Source organism: Mesocricetus auratus, unplaced genomic scaffold, assembly GCF_017639785.1.
Source record: "Mesocricetus auratus isolate SY011 unplaced genomic scaffold, BCM_Maur_2.0 Super-Scaffold_100022, whole genome shotgun sequence".
In the NCBI taxonomy this organism is placed as follows: domain Eukaryota; kingdom Metazoa; phylum Chordata; class Mammalia; order Rodentia; family Cricetidae; genus Mesocricetus; species Mesocricetus auratus.
Window position 1 is genome coordinate 2,753,171 of NW_024429203.1, and position 23,704 is coordinate 2,776,874.

General features: G+C 43.8%; 1 protein-coding gene across 5 annotated transcripts in view; it reads left to right on the top strand.

The window, feature by feature from the left end:
- Positions 1-1,478: 1,478 nt before the first annotated feature.
- Bbs9 (Bardet-Biedl syndrome 9) overlaps positions 1,479-23,704 on the top strand; it is a 384,009-nt gene continuing 361,783 nt past the window's right edge. For 2 of the 5 annotated variants that reach the window (XM_040729934.1, XM_040729933.1), the window contains exons 1-2: positions 1,480-1,951; positions 19,452-19,574. In XM_040729934.1, the coding sequence (XP_040585868.1) occupies positions 19,463-19,574 (112 nt within the window). In that variant the 5' untranslated portion in view covers positions 1,480-1,951; positions 19,452-19,462. Of the gene's footprint in view, positions 1,952-19,451; positions 19,575-23,704 lie in introns of all 5 variants that reach the window. The other 3 variants (XM_040729931.1, XM_040729932.1, XM_040729936.1) reach the window with 2 other exon arrangements.

The following is a 23,704-nucleotide window of genomic DNA, read 5'->3' on the forward strand; positions in this document are numbered from 1 at the left end:
CCTGGGCTCCATTCTCAGCATGCATGTCGGGGCTCACAACTGTCTGCAACTCAACCCGAAGGGTTCTAGTGCCCTCTTCTGCCCTGCATAGGCACCAGGCTGCCCTCTATAAGCACTAGGCATGTACGTGGTGTACTTATATACATGTAGGCCAAATTCTCATATGCATAAAATAAATATAATAAATGCATCTAAACAACTAAAAAAATTCCCCATGAATAGAATTGGAAAGGACACTTCCAAACGCATCTTATAAAACTAGTGTCATCCTGACACCAAAGCTTAGTAAGAACATGAAAAAAAAAAAAAGAAAAAGAAGGAAAACTACTTGATGTGAATATGGGTGCAAAAATCCCTCCATAATCCACCCATAATTCAACAACACATTGAAAAAATTCATATACCATGGAAAACTTGGCTTGATTAGAGGCATCCCAGGATGGTTAAACATATGTAAGTCAATAAATATAATACAATACAGAAAGATTCAAGGAGAGAAATCATATGTGTAAGCATTTCGACGGATCGGATGGGATGGACAGGGATTCTGGCTCTCGGGAGCCACAGAATACCACAGGTCACAGTAAGCATAGCATCTCATAGCCCTGCTTCAGGGCTTCCTCAGGGAAGTTGTTATAGTTTGGCTACAGTACCCCTGGAGAGTGAGTGTAAGAACTCCACTCTGCCAGGGGAAAGTTTCCCCTGCGGAAAGTGTTATAGCCTTGTTCCACTCTGCCCAGGGTTGTCTCTGCTCTGGCAAAAGGTCTCACCCAAACCTCATTCAAGAGATTTATTGGGAGGGAAGAATCCAGGAGAGTGGCTGCCCTCCACCAGGGTGCCAGAGGAGAGCCCAGCAGACGGAACAGCCACAAGCTGAAGAGACACAGGGTTTATGTAGGGATTCTTAGGGGCGAAGTTTTTCCAGTAAGATTTCCAGGGTGGGGATTGATCAGATTTCAATCCCTGAGCTCAGAATGGCTAGATCTCCTGCTCAGGGATTGGTTGGTTTTCTGCACAGGATTAGGGTCAGATTTGGCTCTGATTTCAGGACCAAAGTGTGTTTCTTTCACTGGTCCTTTTTAGCCTTTTGGTTCTAATTTTAGGGCCAGGGTGTATTTCTTTCACTGGCTCTGATTCAATATGATGCTTGAAATCTTAGTCAAAACTCTTAGGCCAAGGCAAGACAGGAAATGTTTACAAACAGGAAAGCCAGGATTGCTCTGGCCTAGACACCAGAACACCTAAACACAGGAGGGCATGGTCTATGGCAGACCCCCGCCCCGCCGAGGCGGGACTGCCGCGGAAGCCGCCTGCTTGGGTGGTTCAGAGGCGCCAGGCTCCCTCCTGCCCTTGCAGCCATTCTGGTTGTCAAGGACCGGCCCAGGAACATTCTCTTCGCAGCCACGCGCTGTCGGCCTCCTGGACTACAACATCCAGCAGGCCCCGCGGCCCTGCGTCTGACTTGCGCAGTAGCCCCCGTTGTAAAATGCTATGACAACAGGGCGAAGGCGGCTTGGATTTAGGCTGGAGTGGGGAGGTGTCTTCCGCAGGCTGCTGGCTTGCAGCCTCACCCCTCGCACAGCTTCCTCGGTGGTTTCATCCTCTATGTGAGCATCTGGACTTGGAGTTGTTCCGTCTTGCCTTGTGGCTTCCGAGGGATCCATGCCGTCTCCCCTGTTTGTCTCAGGGGGATGACGAGTGGTGCAGGAGGGCTTGGAGGGACTCACTCCAGCTCTGTGGAGCTGGCTTGCTGCTTGGCGGGATTCTGTCTACCTGGGGACGTGAAAAACTTGGAACCCAAGACGAAGAGGTGCTAGTGGAGTTAAGGGTTGCTTTTCCCTGCACGGCTGTTACTTCTGCTCCATCGCCGGATCCTCCTCAGTTCTGAGAGGGAAGTCTGTGGATAGCGGGTCCGTGGAAAGGCTAGGCAAAGCCCACTTGTTGGCATCAGGTAAGGAATACTCCAGGAGTTAAAAACTTCGGATGCATGGATGGGTCCGCTATGCTTGGTCAACAAGGCTAATCCTCAGCTGCCGAGTAATGGTTTGGGAGATGTGGGATGATCCATGTCCTAGGAAATAGGCTTGCATTCAAACAAACCGCTAACGCGATGGGTGTAGATCCTATGAACACCTCTGAGGAAGGGGGGACTTTTAAAGATTCCATGCAGCAGTCACATGGAGTAAGAGCATGTTTCCCCTGTGACATTTCAACAGGTCTGTGAGCAGAGCGACGGAGCAGTTCTCAGTCTGGACCGAAGCCGGGAGCATGTTGATACTCCCCGGCGCTGCCTGCAATAGGATTGAACGTTTATCCCTTTCTCTTTCCTTTGCAGACCACAGCAGTTTAGAAGGACTAAGCTGATTTTATCAGCAGCTCCTCCCGGGCAAGGTCTACACTGGGCTTCGATTTCTGGATAAATTTATAGATTACTTTTTTGGTGCCTCACATTGTCTTTAAATATCAAGTCGTGTCTTACATGTTTACACATATGTACATCTTGATTGATACACACAGTTTGAAAGATACTGGAGGAAAATAGGGTTTTCTCCTTCCTTCCTTCCTTCCTTCCTTCCTTCCTTCCTTCCTTCCTTCCTTCCTTTCTTCCTTCCTTGAGTCTCTCCCTCCATCTCTCCCTCCATCTCTCCCTCCCTCCCTCCCTCTCTTCTTCCTTTCTTCCCTTCATTTTGTTTTTAAAAATTTCACGATGTGGCCCAAGTGACCTGGAGCTTACTGCGTATCCTAGGCCATCTTTGAACTTATGACCCCTGGCTTCAGGCTCTTGAATGTTGGTGTTACAGGTGTGTATCACCATATAATGTGTTAATGTCTGCTAGCATTCAGAGGGAAAGATGAATTTAGTGTAGTATATGAAGAGGATAATGGTTGAGATAAAGGCTGAGATTTGGTGATGGATTGGACTATCATAAGAATTAAAAACAAGAGAACTTATTTTGAAAACCATTTACAAGTTGTTTGTAAGAGTTTAAAGACTTTTTTGTTTTGTTTTGTTTTTTTTGAGACAGGGTCTCTCTGTAGCTTTGGAGCCTGTTCTGGAACTCCCTTAGTAGACCAGGGTAGCCTCAAACTCACAGAGATCTGCCTGTCTCTGCTGGGATTAAAGGTTTTGCCACCACCGCCCATCTTTTTAAGATTTATTTATTTTTATGTATATGAGTGGCCTGTCTTCATGCAGACCCGAAGAGGGAATCAGATCCATTACAGGTGGTTGTGAGCCAATTGTGAGCCACCATGTGGGTGCTGGGAACTAGACTCAGGACCTCTGGAAGAGCAGCCAATGCTCTTAACCACTGGGCTATTTCTCTAGCCTCCTACCCTGGATATCTATCTATCTATCTATCTATCTATCTATCTATCTATCTATCTATCTATATTATAGTGGTTGTGGTTAAATTATACCTCCAACTTGTGTTTATTATATAGTTTTTAAAATTTTTACTAGATTTTAAGTTTTTGGGTGCATGTATGTGTGTGAACAAGGGTACCACAGTGCAGGTGTGGAGGTCAGAGAACAACTTGCAAGAGTCGGTTCTCTCCTCACACCGTGTGGGTCCTGTCAGGCTTGGCAGCAAGCATCTTTATCTGCTGAGCCATCCCACTGAAAATGCTCTTTGCAGGAAAAAAAAAACACTAGCAGTACTGTAAAGTTATATACCTTTTCAGGTATGTAGGAAGTCTCTCTCCACAGAATGTACGTGTGTGTGTGTGTGTGTGTGTGTGTGTGTGTGTGTGTTCTATTGTGTACTGAAAGAGCTACAACCCCAGCCCTTGTAAATGTTATAATCAGCAAGCATGTTTTATAATAACTTGATACGTTTCAATACTTTTCAAAAAGTATCTAAGGAGACTAGAGTGTATATTAGTGGTACATGGTTCACACACACACACACACACACACACACACACACACACACACACACACCCCTTTGGGTGTCCCAGTTGAAATTTTGCTGTGTTCAGAAGACTCTGCTGTCACCATGTCTGCTACCACCACAAGTGTTCCTCCTATCAGTATTACTACTGATGTTTATTAAACGGTTGTAGTGGGTTGAGCACTGTCTAAGGAAGTGCATATCTTAGGCCATTTTATTTTCCCATTACCAAGACACTTGATAATAGGGCAGAAGTTCTCAGTCTGTGGGTTACAACCCCTTTGGGGGTTGAATGACCTTTTCACAGGGGTCATATATCCTGCATATCAGATATTTACATTATGATTCATAACATAGCAAAGTTACAGTTATGAAGTAGTAATGAAATAATTTTGTGGTTGGGGTCACACAACATGAAGAACTGGATTAAAGGGTCACAGCGTTAGGGAGGTTGAGAACCACTGTATTGGAGGAGAAGGAGCTCATTGCATGGTTGGGACATAGCTCCGGGAAGTGAACACAGGCCTGTCTGACCACCACTCCTGTGCCTTTCGTGTTAACGGAAAATCCCAATACAAGTCCTTGTCACATTGCTTCCAAATCAGTATTTGTTTAGTTTTACATGACTCTGCCATTGTCCTGTATTCACAACCTGATTGGTAGTTCCTGAGATTTGATGATGGAAATAACATTTGGATAAAGTTTCAGGTATGAGCAACAGCATCTTCAGGTCAGCTTCCTGATTTCAGAGCCTGCCTCAGACTTTGATTTTGTCCCCACTACATTCTCTGCATTTATTATGGCCATTGATGTTAGTCGGTTTTTCCACTGATATTAGTCTAGTTCAGTAGGGTGTTAAAATGCCCATCTTTCCCAGGCGGTGGTGGCGCACGCCTTTAATCCCAGTACTCGGGAGGCAGAGGCAGGCGGATCTCTGTGAGCTCAAGGCCAGCCTGGTCTATTGAGAGAGTTCTAGGATGGCCAGAGCTACACAGAGAAACCCTGTTTCAAATATCCAAACCAGACCAAAACGAAACCTGCTTGTCTCATAAATGAGGTTTCTTACCTTCTTGGTGTTCAGGGATACCCAAATAATCATATCTACCAGTTACTTTGTAGAGTAAAAGAAATTTTGTCTAGAATCACAATCTGCCTGTCTGTCTATCTATCGTGTGTGTGTGTGTGTGTGTGTGTGTGTGTGTGTGTGTGTGTGTGTGTGTGTCTTGCTTTGGTAACACAGCATGTGGGTAAAGGTCAGAGTACAACTTTGGGAATTGATTTTCTCCTTCTACCATATGGATCCCAGGGATTGAACTCAGGCTGCCAGGCTTGGTGGCAGGTGCCTTTTCCTGCTGAGCTGTCTCTATAATCTAATTAAAATAGAGTTCTTGCACAATGTTTGAGCATGGCCTGAAACAATGAATAGATACTAGTTATGAGTTCCTTTCACATGAGAGGACAGAATAGTCATTGAAAACTTTGTTTTTGGTTTTCACCTTTTGCTTAAAGAAAAACTAATGATGGCTGGCGGGATGGCGCTAAGTGTGATGACATGGGTTCCTTGGGACCCACATGGTAGAAAGAGAGAACCAACTCCCATAAGTTGTCCTCTGACCTCCACATGTGTGCCACGGCACTTGCCTGCCCAAATGTAATAAAATATTCGTTAAAAAGAAAAACTAGCCATGTGACGGTGTGGAACAGTCGTGTAATCCCAGCCTTGAAAAGACCAAGGCAAGGACATGCTGAGTTCACAGCCAGCCTGATTTACATAGCAAGTTTCAGGCCAGCTTAGGTAACATAAGGAGGCCCTGTCTCAAAAAACCAAAACCAAACAAAAAAGCCAGAGAGATAAAATCCCTGTGTTGACACATGCTCGTTTCAGTTCCCCAGAGAGTAAATTGCGCAGCATTAGCACATACTGAAACAAGGTCTGGGGCCTAGGTCCTGCATGTGCAGAGCAGATCCGTCATTAGATGTGAGCTTAAACGAAATCATGTTGCTTCTCAGGCACTCTCCTACAACACGATGGGGTGAGGCACCACAGCACAGTCTTGGATGGTTTGTCTTTTTTCCTGAATTCACTCCTTTCTCAACTCTAGTGCTTAAAACCTGTATTCAGATCTCTTGTTAAATTCCAAGTTTGCTTCAAAAACAAGACAAGACAGAAACAGAATGTGAGGACTAGCTGAGTAATGGACACTTCTGGCTGTTTACGCTCTTTGCTGTGGAGAAAATGACTTCCTCCCAAGCGTTGGAGTGACAACTAGAGGTCCTAAGAGAAAGAAGGGGAAGGCGGAGCTGTGCTGGAATCAGTGCTCACTTAGGCCTCCAGGCATCGGCTGAGCATCTGTCATCCAGAACTCAGAGAGCTTCAGAATCTGAAACTTTAGAGCCCCGATGTGATGCCACATGTGGGCCGTCCCATACCTGCCTCTGGCAGGTTATAGTTAAGACTTATATGCCCTAAACACATTGCAATTACACTCAGGCCACGTATATAAGATGCATAGAAAAATATAAATTTCATATATTTTAATATTTAATTTTAATATTTAAAGTTGGTTCTTCTCTAAAACATCTCATTGTACATATGCAAATATTCCAAAACCTGAAATTCAAAAGACCTGGCCCTAGGCACCTGGGTATGGGATCCTCAAACTGTTATGATCAGCTCAGGGACTTGGGAGTGTTGTTGAAGGGGACCAAGAGTCTGCATTTCTAAAAGCTCCTGGAGTCCCAAGACATTAAGTGATTTCTGAGAGGGTAACTGTTGGGGACTAACAGAGTTGTGGGTGACTAATGAGAAGTTGTTGAGTCAGAGAAACAAGGAAACATTCAGCTGTAGTCTGTCTTATCAGTAGAGACATATTAGATTCTTTCGTTAGATACCTGTGGGAAATTAGCATTTATAGATAATGTTGGAAAGTTGGTTTTCTTTGTTATTTAAAAAGTGTGTGTGCATGTGTGTGCACTCGTGTGTTTATGTGTGTGTATACGTGTGTGTGTCTGTGCGTGCACGAGTGCTTATGCGTGTGTGTGTGTGTGTGTGTGTGTGTGTGTGTGTGTGTATGCTGTGTACCCTCATCTTTCACCTTGTGTGAGGCAGGGTCTCTGCTTAGTCATTGCTGCATGGCCGGGCTAGCAGACCTGTGAGCCTCTGGGAATTGTCTGCTTTATAGCTGTCCCACCTTTCTCTCTTGGGTAGGAGTGCTGAGATTATAGATATGAACTACCACATCTGGTTTTAAGTGGGCTCTGGGCGTGTGAACTCAGGTCCTCACACTTGCGGGACAGGTGCATCACCACTAAGCTATCTTTGCTTCCAAGTTAGTTTTGTTATTGCATGTTTTGTTTTTGAGATAGGGCTTTACTATGTAACTCTGGCTGGCCTGGAGCTCATTCCGTAGCCCAGGTTAGTTTTGAACTAACCTGGCCACAGAGGTCAGTCTGCCTCTACCTCCCAAGTGCTGGGATTAAAGGCTTATGCCACTGTATCCCTTTCTTTGGACCTCCAGCTCCCAAATAATGACATGGAGACTTCTTATTAATTATGAAAGCTTGGCCTTAGCTTAGGCTTGTTCCCAAGTAGCTCTTATTACTTAAATTGACCTGTTTATGGGCTGGAGAAATGGCTCAGTGGCTAAGAACACTAACTGTTCTTCCAGAGGTCCTGCGTTCAATTCCCAGCAACTACATGGTGGCTCACAACCACCTTGAATGAGATCTGATGCCCTCTGCTGGCATGCAGGCAGAAGACTGTATATACAATAAATAAATAAAATATTAAAAATTGACCTGCTTATATTAATATATGTTCTTTTACATGGCTCATTATCTCTTCTCAGTATAGTGTGTTCCATTTCCTCAGCTGATGATTCCCACCTCTTCTTCCCAGAGTTCCTTCTCTGTCTGGAAGTCCTGCCCATCTTCTCCTGCCTAGTTGTTGATCATTCATCTCTTTACTAAACCAATCAGAAGGTGCCTTTCACGAAGTGTGATCAAATATCCCACAACAATGTCCAGCTCATTGTGGTTTTGTTTGCTTTTCTTTATTCTAGTAAGCTACAAAAATCAGCTTTTTAAAAAAGATTTATTTATTACATATACAACGTTCTGCCTACATACCAGAAGAGGACACCAGATTGAATTGTATATGGTTGTGAGCCACCATGTGGTTGCTGGGAATTAAACTCAGGACCTCTGGAAGAGCAGTCAGTGCTCTTAACCTCTGAGCCATCTCTCCAGCCCCCAAAATCAGTTTTAATGGTTTTATTTTGTAGCTCAAGCTGACCTCAAGCGTACAATCCTCCTGTCTCAGCTTCCCCAATGCTGTTATTGCAGTCGTGAATACTCTGATAAAGGTTCACACAGCAGGAGTTTTCATTAATCTAGTTATATGTTTTCATATTCAAACTCTAGCCATGTCTCTTGTCACTTATCTAAATACTTTGATTATTTTTGTATATGATTCAATGGCACAATGGAAAAGACCCTCTCTTCCCATTATTTGGAGAGTGTTAGTATGTTTTCTAGGCAGTCTCCATGAGATTTTTTTTCTTCTGCCTGAATGAGGTGAAGAGACTCTTTCTTGAACTGTTAAACAGTTCTTTTTCTCTTGGCTTTCTTCCACTGAGCAGCCCAGCAACCCCCCCCCTTCTTTTTTGTCCCCTCATGAGGATGTGGCAGAGGATCACTTATTCTTTGGTTTGCTATGAATCCCCTCCCCCCCCCCCCAAGACAGGGTTTCTCTGTGTAGCCCTGGTTGTCCTGAAACTTGCTTTGTAGACCAGGCTGGCCTGGAACCCACAGAGTTCTGGGAGTGTTTTGGAGCTAAAGGCATGGGCTACCACCACCTGGTAAAGCAGCCACATTTGATGTAGTTGGCTTTCAGACACTGTAACAATATAGCCGAGATAATTAATTTACAAAAGAAACAGTTTACTTGGCTCCTAGTTTCAGGGGTTCCAGTCCATAGTCACCTGTTGCTTTGGATTTGTGGTGAGGTGCATGTCACTGTGGGAACACATGTCAGAGCAAAAGTGGTCATGTCAGGGCTAAGAAGCAAAAGGAGAAGTAACCAAGGTACATAGCCCCATTTAGTGGTTTCCCTGGTGACCTGATGGCCTCTGACTGGGCCTCTCTCAAGGAGCCCAACACGTCCCACAAACAGCCCTGTGGACCAAGCCGCCTTTAACCGAGGACGCTCAGCATTCTGCTTATAGCAACTGGCCGCACTTTCCAGGTACAGCTCCTACCTCTGAATTGATGACTTAACCCCTGGCTGTCCTTTGATCTCATCAGATGCCCTAACTCAGGGTCTGGGGAATTCTGCCTCTTTACCACATTTCTCAAGAAGTGATTTGTTTATCTTGCTCTTCTGGGCTATGAGGAAAGACATACCTTAGCTAAGTGTACACCTGTAATTCCAGCATTCAGGAGCTGGACGGTCAAGAGGTCGAGGCAGAGGCCAGCCTGGGCTACATGAGCCCCTATCAGACAAACAAGCAAATAGCTGCTGCACGGGGAGGGTGTTTTCTTTCTGGGAAGCCAAGTATATAACATGATTTTGCTGTGTCTGGCATATGTAATGAAAAAGTTTGTAGTCTATTAAATACCATTACTTCAAATAAAAATCCAATAAAACTATAATAAAACTTCTTAATACATTTTTTTTGAGTTCTTACCACCAGATTTAAGTTTGGTCATCTGGTAGTTAGTATGATTATGTGAAACCATTAGTCATGAACTCCCATATGTATTGGAACTCATATATTTATTCCCCTCTCTCCCCTTTGAGTCAGGGTCTCATGAAGGCCAGGCTGGCCTCAACTTGCTATGTACTGGAGGCTGCCCTTGAACTCCTAATCTTTTCATTGCTACTTTCCCAGTGTTGGGCATGTACCACCATGCCCAGTGTTACGTAGTTCTGGGGACTGAGGCCAGAGTTCCTGCATGCTTGGCAAGCGTTCTTCCTACTAAACTATATGCCCAGCACAGTTAGCTTCTTAGCAAAGGTAAAGGACCTTGGGTGGGATTCCATTCTTGCTCTTTGATTTGTATGTGCATGTGCATATGTTGTGTGTGTATGTGTACTTGTTTCGGCGTGTGCACATACATGGGGAGAAGTTAACTTCATGTGTTGTTCCTCAGGCCCATGCATTTTTTTTTTTCATACAGGGTCTCTCAATGGCCTGGAACTTGCTGATAAGACTATGCTGGCCAGGGAGCCCTAGGGACCCTCCTGTCTGTGCCTCCCTGGTTTTGAGAGCCCCAGAACTCACTGTGTGGGCCAGCTGGAGCCTTTCTTTGTCTTCATTGCACTGGGATCCTGATTGCTCCTGAGCTGTTCCGCTGCTCCTTCAGTTGTTAGATAGCTTGACCTTTGCTTCAACTCAGTGGCCACAGCTAGGATGGATGACCTTAGGTACCTGCCTGTCAAGTCTGTCTGGGGCTGGGATGTGAGCTGAGTCAGGGTGCTTGGCATGATCTCAGGAGTTAGGTGCCAGGTGCGGCTGGCCTCAGCCAGGCTCAGTTGTCTTTGGTGTGTGTGTGTGTGTGTGTGTGTGTGTGTGTGTGTGTGTGTGTGTGAGATTTGAGTGGCTACCACCAGATCTTGAGTTGTCAAGCAGAGGTTAATTCAGAACCATGGTGCTAGGAGCAGACTGGGTGTTGGGGAGCTCAGCTCCAGGCACCGGGTCTGGCACAGCTCTTAGTCGTACTTTCACTGTCAAGCTACAGTTCCAGAGTCCTGAAACTGCATACCAGACACAAGTGAGACTGCTCAGGAGTCCAGAGCCAGGAGTCAGAAATGGGCATCAGTTTCTGGGACTGCCTCCCAGATCCCTGGGACCCGTTCATCTGTCAAGTGTGTTGCTCCACCCCCTACCTCCCACCCTCAATCACAGCTTAGCCTCTTAGCGTGAATCACAGTCACTGAGCCCTGCGTTTTGGACCAGTCATGGCTTTGCCTTTATCACAGACCGTGATAGTCCCTCTGCCATGGGGATGTGCTCTACCTCTGCTCAAGGCAGAAATGCTTCACCAAGGCGTGCAACAGGGCAAATGCTTCTAGAAGGCACCAGGGACTGTCTTTGCTTAGTATCTTAAAATGTCTATGGTGTGCTCCAGCCTGCTGGTGCTGGTATAAGAGTAGTGAGACTGTCTGTTAGTCTGTGCTCAAGGCAGTCTGGGCAGTAAGGGAGAGTTCACTAACTAGCCAGTCACCTGTCCTGGACACCTTTGCTTATGTATAAGAAATAAGCACTGGAGTGCTTACCGTATAAACTGTCTGAACTTGGCACTAACAGCAGTTTTTAAAATTCCTTTTTAAAAGGTTTTAATTATATGCATTATGTTGAGTGAATCCTTTTCCTTGCCAGCTGCTTTGGTTTTTTCCCACCAGTCGCCTGGGCTCTGCCACGTTGTAGTTCCCAAATAATATACAGGACACTGTATTAATTATGAAGCTGTTGGCCATTTGCTTGTTTCTTACTGGCTAGCTCTGACTTAAGTATTTACCCCATAATTGTTAATCTAAATATTTCTCTTACTGGAGAAAGGGTCCGGACTTCTTATCCCTATGGTGGCTACATCGTGACTCCCTGTGTTTTTCCTACCCAGAGTCTTCCTGGACTCCTAGTCCCATCTATCTTGCTTCCCTATTGGTCAACAGTGCTTTATTGACACAGGACTTCCCCATCATATATGTGTGTATCTTGGATGTAGGTTTGTGCACGGTCCTGCAATACCCACAGAGGTCAGAAGAGGGTATCAGATCCCTGAAGTTGGGGTTATAGGCTGGCTGTTTCAACTGTCCTGATGTAGATACTGGGAACTGAACTCAGGAACTTTCAAAGAACAGTATGTGCTCTTAATCTCTGAGCATCTCTTTCTCCCTCACTGATAGCAATTTTTAACAGTGCTTTGAAAATGCTGAGCATCAAAGGTAGGCCTCTCTCCTCTGTGAATAGTTTAGTGAATGACGCATTGAAAGACATTTAGGGCCAAGTGTCGGGGGACTGGAGTTCAGGCCAGCCTGAGCCACATGAAACAGTCTTAAAAAACAAAAAGAGCCGGGCATTGGTGGCACACACCTTTAATCCCAGCACTCAGGAGGCAGAGGCAGTCGGATCTCAGTGAGTTCGAGGCCAGCTTGGTCTACAGAGCAAGTGGAAGTACCAAGACAGGCTCCAAAGCTACAGAGAAACCTTGTCTCAATAACACCCCACCCCCAAGGAAACAAAACAACACAAACAAAAGAAAAAACCCAATACCCTCTTCCTTCCAAAAGAACCTTAAGGAAGCAAAAGTTTATTTTGTCAGGTCATCATGGTGATAGGAGGAGGCTGGTCACACTGTACCTGCAGTCAGGAAGCTGAGAGGTGAGCACTTGTGCTCAGCCAGCTTCCTTCTTTATGAGTCTAGGGCACGCCCTTAGAATCACTGCTGCCCACATTGAAGGTGACAGTCAAGATTGGCCATCACACTGGCTTTGTTTTATTTTATTTTATTTCACAGCTCTAGGGATGAACCTAGACTTCGGACATGCTGTGCTCTAGTGCTCTACCACTATCTGCACCTCCAGTTCTTTAAACATTTTAACTTTTGGGACAGTTTCACTAAGTTGACCAGGCTACTCTTGAATTCATTCACTCTGTAGTCCAGGCTGTCGGCCTGCAGCTTCCAGAACAACTGAGGTTATTGGCATTGGCATCCTACCTGTGCTAAAGGATGTGCCATGGTATCTCACAGTAGTTCTGACTTGCGTCACCCTGACTAGTGATGCTGAGCACCCTTCATGTGTTTGTTGGCCACTTTAGATCTTGCCAGAGAAACACTAGCTCATTTGTTTGCTCTTTTTTTTTTGTTCTTATTCCTGTTGAGTTGTGGGAATTCTTTATATATCTTGGACGTTATCTCCTTATTGGATAACTGAATTGCATAGTTTCTCTAATTTTGTAGTTTGCATCTGATGCATTGTTTAATACTTACAGCATCACTCTTATCTTTATTTTATAGTTGAAGGGGCTGAACTTCAGGGTTGGTAGTTACTTTTCTCATTGTGATGACAAAGTTCCTGAGAAAGCAATTTAAGCAATTTATATGGTTCATTGTTTAAATGGACAGAGTTCATCACGGCAGGGAAGGCAGGGGTAGGTGAGGTGGCTAGTCACATGGTGTTTGCTGTTAGGAAACAGAGCCATGAATGCTGGCGTTGAGCTGGCGTCTCCCTACTTCCACTTTTACTTAATGTGTGACTCCATTACCTCCTGTGTTGGTTAATTGTCAACTTGACATAGCTAGAGTCATCTAGGAAGAAGGAAAGTCAGCTGAGGAATTGCCCACCTTGGTTTGGTCTTCGAGTGTGTTTGTGGGGCGTTTTCTTAGTTACTTGATGTAGGAAGGCCCAGCCCACTGTAGGCAGAGCCATCCCTAGGCAGGTGGGCCTGGGTTGTGTAAGAAAAGTAGCGAGCAAGCCAGCGGAAGGAAGACCGTAAGCAGCGTCCCACTGTGGTCTCTCTTCACCTCCTGCCTCCTGCCTCCTGCCCTGACCTGTAAGTTAGATGAAGCCCGCCCTCCCTCTTCAGCTAACTGTCTGGAAACACCCTCAGAGACATGCCCACAATGGATCTCCCAGGCAGTTCCAAACCCAGTCGAGTTGACAAGGTGATTATCACGTTGCCTCTGGGTTGCATGGTTAGTATGTGTTGGGAATCCAGATTTACACAGCCTGCCTCCAGTGTGTGAGATTTTCAGTATTCTCAGTTTCTTGGTTTCTTTTGTATGGGAGAAAATGGCCGTGGTTTCTATGATTAGCCATGCAGAAGGCCTACTTCAAGAAACAGGTAGTTCTGTGGGTTTAAAAAAGGACAGTTGGCCTTTGTTATTTTCAGATTCCATAGTTGTCAATTTGACACCTGCTGAAAGTTAGCCGTAATCTCACAATCATGTTCTCAGCACTTTTGTGGTCATCCACAGTCGCCATGAGAGCAGTGAGGAAGTTAATCTGAAGGCTCCTCGGGGATGTCAGAGTCACTCTGCCATCTTTAATTCCTAAGCTGTAAGCAAGTATCTTCTTACCATCTGTTTGCTGTCACATTTTAAATATTCGCTTATGGATTTCTTATTTATTTGTTTATTGCTGTGTGCATGTAAGTGCATGTGTGCTATAGTGTACATGAGGAGGTCTAAGGACAGCGTGTGGGGTCTGGTCTTTACTTCCATCCTGGGGTCAGTCTTAGATCATCAGGCTTGGTGGCAAGCCCCGCTGGGCCATCTCACCAGTTTCGCATTCCGTGTTTCACATGTAATCAGTGTAGTGGTGGTGCGTGCTTACAACCCCAGGGTTCAGGAGGCTGAGGTAGGAGGACTGAACGGTCAAAGCCAGCCTGGGCTACACGGTGAGGCCATGTCTCAAAAAACAAGACAAAACAGCAATGATAAAAGAAGTAAATGCTGAAGTGCTGACTGCTGTTCCTAAGTGCAGGAAAGTTGTGAGAAAATACATGGGATAAGAAACGTTTTGTAGGCCATGCATTGGTGGTGTACTCCTTTAATCCCAGCACTCGGGAGGCAGAGGCAGGCAGATCTGGGCCAGCCTGGTCTATAGAGTGAGTTTCAGGACAGCTAGGGCTACACAGAGAAACTCTGTCTCAAAAAACAACAACAACAACAACAATAATAAAAAGAAACATTTTGTTCAGGCTTATGGAGGTACAGTGCTCTTGGCCATGAGTCCAGTGGTTATGAATCAACAGTATAAAACTGGTTCTCAACCTTCCTAATGCCATGACCCTTTAACCCATTTCCTCACGTTGTGGTGACCCCTAACCATAAGGTCATTTTCATTGCTGCCTCATAACTGTAATTTTGCTACTATTATGAATCATAATGTAAATATTTTTTGGAGACAGAGGTTTGCCAAAGGGGTTGTGACCCACAGGTTGAGAACCATTGATATGAAACTGTTTTAGACTAGCAATACATAGTGAACTGTATTGACTGATAGAAATGTGGTGACTAGAGGCTGTAGGACCTGACTCTGCATTCCATGAACAGTGGCTCTATAGTCAACTAGTTAGAACTTAGTGTTTGTGGAGGCCTTACGTAATGTAATTAGTTAAGGAGAACATGTATTTCTTAAGTACTATTTAAGCCTGTACCAGGAAGGAAAGTTTCATCTGCATTAGAACAAAATGTAGAAGCTGGGTATAGCACTGCAATCCCAGTTCTTAGGTAGTTGGTGCAGGACTGTTACTAGGCCAGCTTTGGGCTACAGTGTGAGACTCTGTCTAAAAAGAGTAGAGTAGTACATATGTCAAGGTAATGATGTATTTCCATTGAAAATGTGCAGTATACATTCTCATGAGTAACTTGGGAAGGGAGGGCTGGGAATGCTCATTATGCAATCAAGGTACAGCGCTGTGGTTGTCTAAGGGCACGCTGTAGTATATGGACCTGCAAACCAATTTTCCTGGTGTCTGACTCTCTGTGTCTCTGGTTTCCCAATTCCCCCTTTCTGCCTTGGTTTTTCTGGAGGAAGCATAAACTCCCTGAGTACCTGTAGTTTCAGTAAAGAGGACATTGCAGTCCTTTATGAAAGGAAGTTAGGGATTTTGTTTTATATATCTGTGTTAAGTAGTACTCTTCAATTTTGAATATTGTCCTTTAGAGAAGTTTTTTTTAATTTCTGTATAATTCCTTCCTCAAGTTCTCAGAAAATAGAATTAGTCCAAAATGCACATATAGTCTTTCAGGCTAATTCATAATGATGTTGCAAAATATCTGATTAATGTTTGTAGCCATTTGGAATTGTGTTTTTATGCTTGTGTACGTAATACAGAGTTAAAGTTAACTGCAAACGTTAATCTCAAAGCTATGCAAGTTTAATTTGCTGTGCTGTAAGAGGTAATGAATTTGAACAGTGTGTGTTGCAGAAGGAACAGGAGGTCAAGGCCAGCCTGGGAAATGCCAAACTGTCTTTAAAAACAACAACCAAAAAGTGAGGTTTTTATTTTAAAGGTCTTTATTTTTAAAAGTCATTTGATTTTAACTAATTTACAAATAAAAGCATTGTTCAGTGAGATTAAGGTAGCTGCTCAACAGCTGGCGATGGTTGTGCACGCCTTTAATCCCAGCACTTGGGAAGCAGAGGCAGGCAGACCTATGAGTTCAAGGCCAGCCTGGTCTACAAAGTGAGTTCCAGGACAACCAGAGCTGTTACACAGAGAAAAACCTGTCTTGAAAAACCAAACCAAACCCAACCCAACCCAACCAAAAAAAGTATTTGCTCAAATGTAAATATACATATTTATCCATCCATGAATATACAGCTAGAATGGCCAAACCTTGTATATTCACTTGGGTATTACATGTCACTATTTCTAATTCACTCATCTGCCACAAAAAGAGAAAACTAGGGCAGAGTTGAATTGAGAAAGACAGGTTGATATCTTCTTCAATGATGCCTGTGCCCCTTTTCCTGCATTCTGTCTTTACTACCACCTATAATTACCCTTTCTAAATGTTATAAGGTACCTGCAGTTACAGTGCTCAGTAAAAACTGTTTATGCACGTGTGTCTATACATTGTAGACCAGAACTGGCGCACCAACGAGCACGTGTGTGTGTGTGTGTGTGTGTGTGTGTGTGTGTGTGTGCTTTCTTTAAGTTTGGGCGGCCTTGATAGATATTATATACTAGAGTCATCACAGTGCCTCCTCCCCCCATCTTGTATGTGGCCTAAACACACTTTTTCTCCTAGTGTGGAAACTAAGAGTCCAGGTGATGCTAGTGGTGTAATACCAGATCTCTGGCCTGACTAGCATTATATCACACACGTGCACATACAGAGGGGTTGGTGTGCATGCATGTCAGACAGGAGTGACAACAGCAGAGCACTCACAGAGACAGTCTTCTGAGAAGGTCAGGTCTGAGTCTTGTACACAGTGGGGTGAAAGTGGTTACTTTTTACCTTCTTTCTTCTCCAGTTTGAGCCAGTGTAGTGTTAGTGGGTCTTCTAGTCTTGCTAATCTTTTAGGTTTTTAGCAAATAGTTTATAGAAGAAGCTGCTGGATTTACTGGTGAGAAAGATACATTTTAGACTGGCTTCATGCCCTGCTTAGATTTTTAAAAGGTATAAGCAGAGGCTGCATTTGGCCTGCTGTTCCTGTTTTGATTTTTTTTTTTGTCTTCTCTCTGCTTGCCAAAGGCTAGGGTCCAGGTACTGTTTTGTTTGCTGTGGGCCTCCTTTGCTGTGCAGAAACTTTGATTTCATGTAGTCCCGTCTGTTGATACTTGGGGCTGGTTCCTGTGCAGTTGGTGTTCCATTCAGAAAGGTTTTGTCTACTCCAGTGGCTTTCCCCCCCAGTGGCTTTGTAAATTCTATTTTGTTTTACTGTTATATATTTATATAATAGTACATATTAGTTTTTTCATTGAAAAATTTCACACAATGTATTTTAGTCGTGTTTTTCCCTTCCCCACCCCTCAGATCCTCTCTACCTCCCTGCACACCCAACTTTCTGTTCTTTCTCTTTCTTTAAAAAACAAAGCAGCAGCTGAGCAGTGGTGGTGCGTGCATTTAATCCCAGCACTCAGGAGGCAGAGGCAGGTGTATCTCTGATTTCAAGATGCAGAACAACATCCAAAAGCTACAGAGAAACTCTGTCTCGAAAAACCAAAACCAAACAAACAAATAAACAAACAAAACAAAACAAAAAATCCAAAAAAACAAAAACAAAAACAATCCAAAGAACCCAAAAACCAATGAAGAAACAAGGAACTCGAATTCCCTCACAAAAACACAAATACAGAAATAAAAATAAACAAGAAAATATCAGTGAGACAAAAAATGCCCAAGCAGATCAAAGTGAGACAAAAAACTACAAAAATACCATCAAGTTTGTTTTGTGTTGTCCATCTACTCCTGGAAATGAGGTCTGCCCTGTAGTGTGGTTTATAAACAGAATGAGAGTTCGCTGGAGAAAACAATTTCTCCTTTATGAGAGGGGTCAGTTGCAGATGCTCTTGTTAGGGAAGAGAGTCTGGTCCACCTCCTGCTCCCAGAGCTGGGGTCCTATCTGGCTTGAACCTGGCCTTGTGCTTGCTACAATCTCTGTGAGTTTCCATGCACATCGTCTTGTGTCTGGAAGTTTCCTTGGGTCAGCCATCACCTCTGGCTCTCTCTGTTTTCCCCTTCCCCTTTGACATAGACCCCTGAGCCTTGAGGGGAGAGATTTGATAAAGACATTCCATTTAGAATTGAGTGCTCCTAAGTCTCTCACTCTGTACACTGTCCAGTGTGGGTCTCTGTCAGTTCCCATCTACTCTGATGAGGGCTGGGATAGCCCAGTATCTCGCAGAACATTCTCTCTGTTCTCCTGCAGCCATTTCAGCATTTCAGGTTTTAAATTAGAGTCTTTGATACATTTTGAATTGATTTCTGTGTAAGGTAAAAGGTGTGCCTATAATTTAATTCTCCCCAGGATATCGTGTGTTGAACAGGCGCTCTTTCTGACTGCACGCCTTGCCTCCTTTGTCTACAGGGTTTGTTTGTGTCTGGTCCTCTGTTCTGCCCAGTGGGCTCCCTGTCTGTTTTTATGCCAGGACCAGACTGTGGCTGTCTCTGTGACTCTGTCATATAGTTTGAAGCTGGATTTTGTCAGACCTCCAGCTGTGTTCTATTTATGGTCTTATATTAGTACTTGAATTGTTTTTTTCTAGATCTGTGCAATAAGACAGTGGAATCTTGCTAAATATTGCATTAAATCTCTAGATTACTTTTGGTGGTATATCCATTTTTGTAATATTAATTCTGCTAATCTAAGAGCATAGAAGATCTTTTCATCACCTAACATCTTTGATTTCCTTTTACAAAGTCTTGACTTTTCAATTTGTTGGTTAGGTGTATTCATAGGTACTTAATATTTAATTTATCTTATTAGTATTATTTTAAAATTGTGTGTATATGTCTGTGTATGGCTTTATGTACCTGAGTACAGTGTCATTGGAGGCCAGAAGAGGATATCAGACTACCAGGACCTGGAGTTACAAGCAGTTATGAGTCACCCATTATGAGGGCTGGGAATCAAACTCAGGTCCTCTGGAAGATCAGTATGTATTCTTAACTTAGCCATCTCTATGGCCCATAGGTACTTGACATTTTTGGAGTTATTATGAATAGGCTAGTTTTTTAGTTTCTGTCTGGTATATGTGAAGGCTATTTTTTAAAATAGATTTTTTTTTTGTTTTTTCCAGACAGGGTTTCTCAGTATTGTTTTGGAGGCTGTCGGTCCAGCCCGGCCTGGAACTCACAGAGATCTGCCTGCCTCTGCCTCCCGAGTGCTGGGATTAAAGGCGTGCACCACCACCACCCGTTGCTAAAATAAATTTTGTATTTTGTAGTTTTACAGCAAGTGTTTTTACATCTAAGAATTCTCCAGTAAATTATATAGGGACTTTTACATATCAAATCATATGATCTGCAAGTGGGATAATTTGACTTCTTCCTTTCCATAAAGTGAAGTTTTATTGCGAATGGATGTTTTCTTTTCAGGGCGAAAGAACATGTCCTTATTTAAAGCCCGTGATTGGTGGTCTACTGTGCTGGGAGAGAAGGAAGAGTTTGATCAGGGCTGTTTGTGTTTGGCTGACGTCGACAACAGTGGAAATGGACAAGGTAAGGACTTTGTGCTTCCGTTTTCCAGTGTTGGGGATTGAACTCAGGCCTCACACTTGCCAAGGAGGTTTTCTGATATTGGTCTATTCCCACTGGAGCAAGAAATGACTTTAAGGAAATGACTTGGTTTAAAGATTCAAACTTAATAGAACATGACTGACTGCCCTGTCATAATTATAACCCAGGTGTGAATGTGCCTCCTCCCTGCTTCCTCTTCTACCCCCAGTTTTTGAGATAAACTTCTACTAGGTAGTCCAGGCTAGCCCCAGTCTCACTCTGGTCCTCCTGAGGCTGGGATTATGAGTGCCACTGTGTCTGGTGTAGATGGTAGACTGACAGATTCCTGTTTTGTCCTTCTGTCATATTAATTTGTTGGAATTAGTAGACGAATCATATGGTATTTGATTTGCTACCAAGTAGAGTCTTTTAAGGCACAGCTAGTAAAATATTTAAACTTAAGAAATATTTTAGAAATCATTTACAATGAAAATGGTGTTCTTTTCTTTTCCTTTTTGGAAACAGTTTTTCTATGTAGCCCTAGCTGTTCTGGAACTCACTCTGTAGACCTCAACCCACAGTCTTTGCCTCCCGAGTGCTGGGATTAAAGGAGTATGCCACCACTGCCTGGCTAAGATGTGTTTTTCTAATTGAATCTGAAAACATTAATGCTATAATATAATCATGCTAATTCTGTTAGTGAGATGAAACAATTGCTAAATTATTTCTTTCATTTTTGTTCTTCAGAAACAAGTTGCTGTCCTATTCTAACATTATTTGCTTCTCTGCATACTCAGGTGTTTAAGTGGTCTTTAAGAATGGCCTCGTTCAAGCGGGGCAGTGGTGGTACATGCCTCTAATCCCAGTATTCAGAAGGCACAGGCAGGCAGATCTCTGTGAGTTCAAGGCCAGCCTGGTCTACAGAGTGAGTTCCAGAACAGCCAAGGTTACAGAAAGAAACCTGTCTTGAAAAACTAATTTTAAAAAGAAGAATGGTCTAGTTCTATATTATTACAGTATGAAATTTATGCTAAGTATAAATAGTTATATTTCATGAAGTTCTATTTTGTATTCAGATGATCATTGGCTTCCAAGAAAGAAAATTTAATCTGGTAATATAAATATTACTTCTTTGCTTTTACTTTATTTCTTTATCTATCATAAATTAGCTAGGGGCAAGGTGAAAAGAGAAAGTTACATTGGCAAAGTAAGCAGAGGAGAAGAAAGGCCAGGAAAAGGAAGGGGAGGAGAGTGGGGGGGGGAAGAGGAGAAGGAATATGAGGGAGGAGGAGAGGAGGAAGCAGAGAAAGAGGAAGACCAGGAAGAGGAAGGGGGAGGAAGAGGAGGGGAGAGATGAGGAGGAGAGAGATGAGGAAGAGGAAGGGGAGGAAGAGGAGGAGAGAGATGAGGAGGAGGAAGGGGAGGAAGAGGAAGGGGAGGAAGAGGAAGGAGAGGAGGAGGAATGGGAGGGGAGAAGGAAGACTAAGAAGAGGAAGGGGAGGAGGAGGAAGAGAAGAAAGAGCCAGACTGGGGAGGGGAAGGGAGGAGGAGGAAGAGGAGGGAGAGAGGAGGGGTGGCACAGGTCCTAACATGCAGTGTCTTCTGATCTGGTTTTGAGTAAAATGCAGGCTCTCCCTCCCACTGTAGGAGCTGGGAAGGCCTTCGGTTCAGAGCTGCCCAGGGAGCTCCTCAGTGATTGTCCAGCTCTCCCTTTCCTTCCTCACATGAGAGTTATAAAGATGTCTACCCCAGAGGACACTTTGAAGCTTACTTCTGTATTGAGAACTCAGCATGGTGGAAAACTATGTTGCTGATCTATGTGCTTTTGTTTATTTCTACTAGGGGTGCCAGTTTGTGGCTAGTTGTGAGCATTATCTTCTGTTTTCCTCCCCTGCTGTATAAACACCATTACATGTATATCTGTCACATAGACCAAACCAATGATCATCATTTTCCAAAGCTGGAGAGCTGTCCTGTAATAATATCCTGGAGTTATTACTGTATATGAAGATCATCTATCCTAGGAATGAGAGCTGTGTGGTGATATTCTCTGGGGATGGATGGGGTATCAGTTCAGATATCTGCATTGTGAATGCTCTGAAGTTGGATTGTATATTCTAAAGTTTGAGATTTGTTGTCATCTTAACGGGTAGGGGTTGATAAGAACAGTTGGAGACGTGGTCTTTTTGAGATAGCTGTGTCTAGTAATTAGATATAAGCAGAGGTTTGGAAGTGAGCACTGGCCCATCATATTTGAAGTGCTTAGAATGTGTGAAAACACAGGGAGAGACAATGGAATAAGGGAAGGAAATGATGGACTGAGAATGTAATCATTAAAGCGTGGAGTTTGGAAAGTAGTCGGTATTAGATATTGAGAGGCCTTACAGAGAGTCAGAGGCCAAAGTAGGCTCACTTGTTTGCTTAGAAAGGGTCTCATGGCCCAGACTCATCTCCAGCACACTGTGTAGCTGAGGATGACCTTGAAGTTCTGATCCTTCTGCCACCAGCTCCCAAGTATTGAGAGTGTCACAAGCCACTATGCCTACTTTTGTATGATGCTGGGGATGGTACCCAGGGCGTTGTCCATGTTGGGCAAGCACTTTTCTAAGCTACATCCCAGCTTAGAGGCAGAGTTTTTAGTGACAAGAGCAATGAAAGGTTCTCAATCTCTCTAGTAGCAAGTGGTTTATTAGTGTTCTTTGCATAAAAAGAAAAAGATTTATTTTTATTATTATTATTATTTTTTGTTTTTTACGAGACAAAGTTTCTCTGTGTTGTTTTGGAGGCTGTCGGTCCAGCCCAGCCTCGAACTCACAGAGATCCACCTGCCTCTGCCTCCCGAGTGCTGGGATTAAAGGTGTGCACCACCACCGCCCGGCAAGATTTATTTTTATTAATTTCTATAACTTACATGTGTTTGCCTGAATCTGTATGTGGGTCGTGTGCACATGATTGTAGGAGCCTGCAGAGCCCAGAGGTCAGATCTCCTGTAGCATACCTGTAGTTTTCAGGTAGTTAGTTGTGCGCTGCTTGACTTGGATTCTAAGAACCCAATTGGGGTTCTCTGCAAGAACAGTAAATCTCTGCAGCTGCTAGCTAGTGTTCTTGCTGAGGGTGGATGAGTATTCTCTTCTAGTTTTGCAGTGAGTGAGTGACAGAGTGGGGGTTGGAGAGACTATGACTCTTTAAAGAAACTTGCTATAAAAAGCGAAAGTAAGAGAGATGGGGACAATGCATTTCCCCCATTGTGACAAAAACAAGAAGATCAGAAAGGAAAGTTCCCGTGCCTGTTCAAATCTAATGAGCCTTTCATCCCTGATTCTGGTCCTGTCTCTATCAATCCTCTAAGGACATCTGCTCTGCCAGTTTCATCCTCTGTAATATTGTCTTTCTGGCCCTCTAGAATTAGTTTAACTCAAAGTCAGCACTCAGGATGCTTGCAGTGTTAGGTATTTGCTTTTTCCAAGTGCATCTGTGTAAATGAGCATTAGTCCCTGTCTTAGTCAGTGCTCTATTGCTGTGAAGAAACACTATGATCATGACAACTTTTATGAAAGAAAGCATTTTATTGGGGCTCACTTAGTGTTTCAGAGATTTAGTCCATTATCACCATGGTGGGAAGCATGGCAGCACCCAGGAAGACATGGTGCTGGAGAAGTATCTGAGCGTTCTACTTCGGAATCTGCAGGCAGCAGGAAGAGAGTGACACTGGTCCTGACTTGAGCTTCTGAAACCTCCAAGCCCACCCCCAGTGACACTTACCCCAACAAGGACATGCCTCCTAATTCATTCAAATAGTGACTAAACATTAAGATCTTTGAGCCTATGGGAATCATTCTCATTCAAACTATTACAGTCCCTAGCCGGGCGTTGGTGGCGCATGCCTTTAATCCCAGCACTCGGGAGGCAGAGGCAGGCGGATCTCTGTGAGTTCGAGGCCAGCCTGGTCTACAAAGCGAGTTCCAGGACAGCCTCCAAAGCCACAGAGAAACCCTGTCTCGAAAAACCAAAAAAAAAAAAAAAAAAAAAAAACAAACTATTACAGTCCCTAGAGAAAAATCCCAGGACAATTTATATTAGGGACTGGAGAAATGGCTCAGTGGTTAGGAGCAAACAATGCTTTTCCAGAGGAC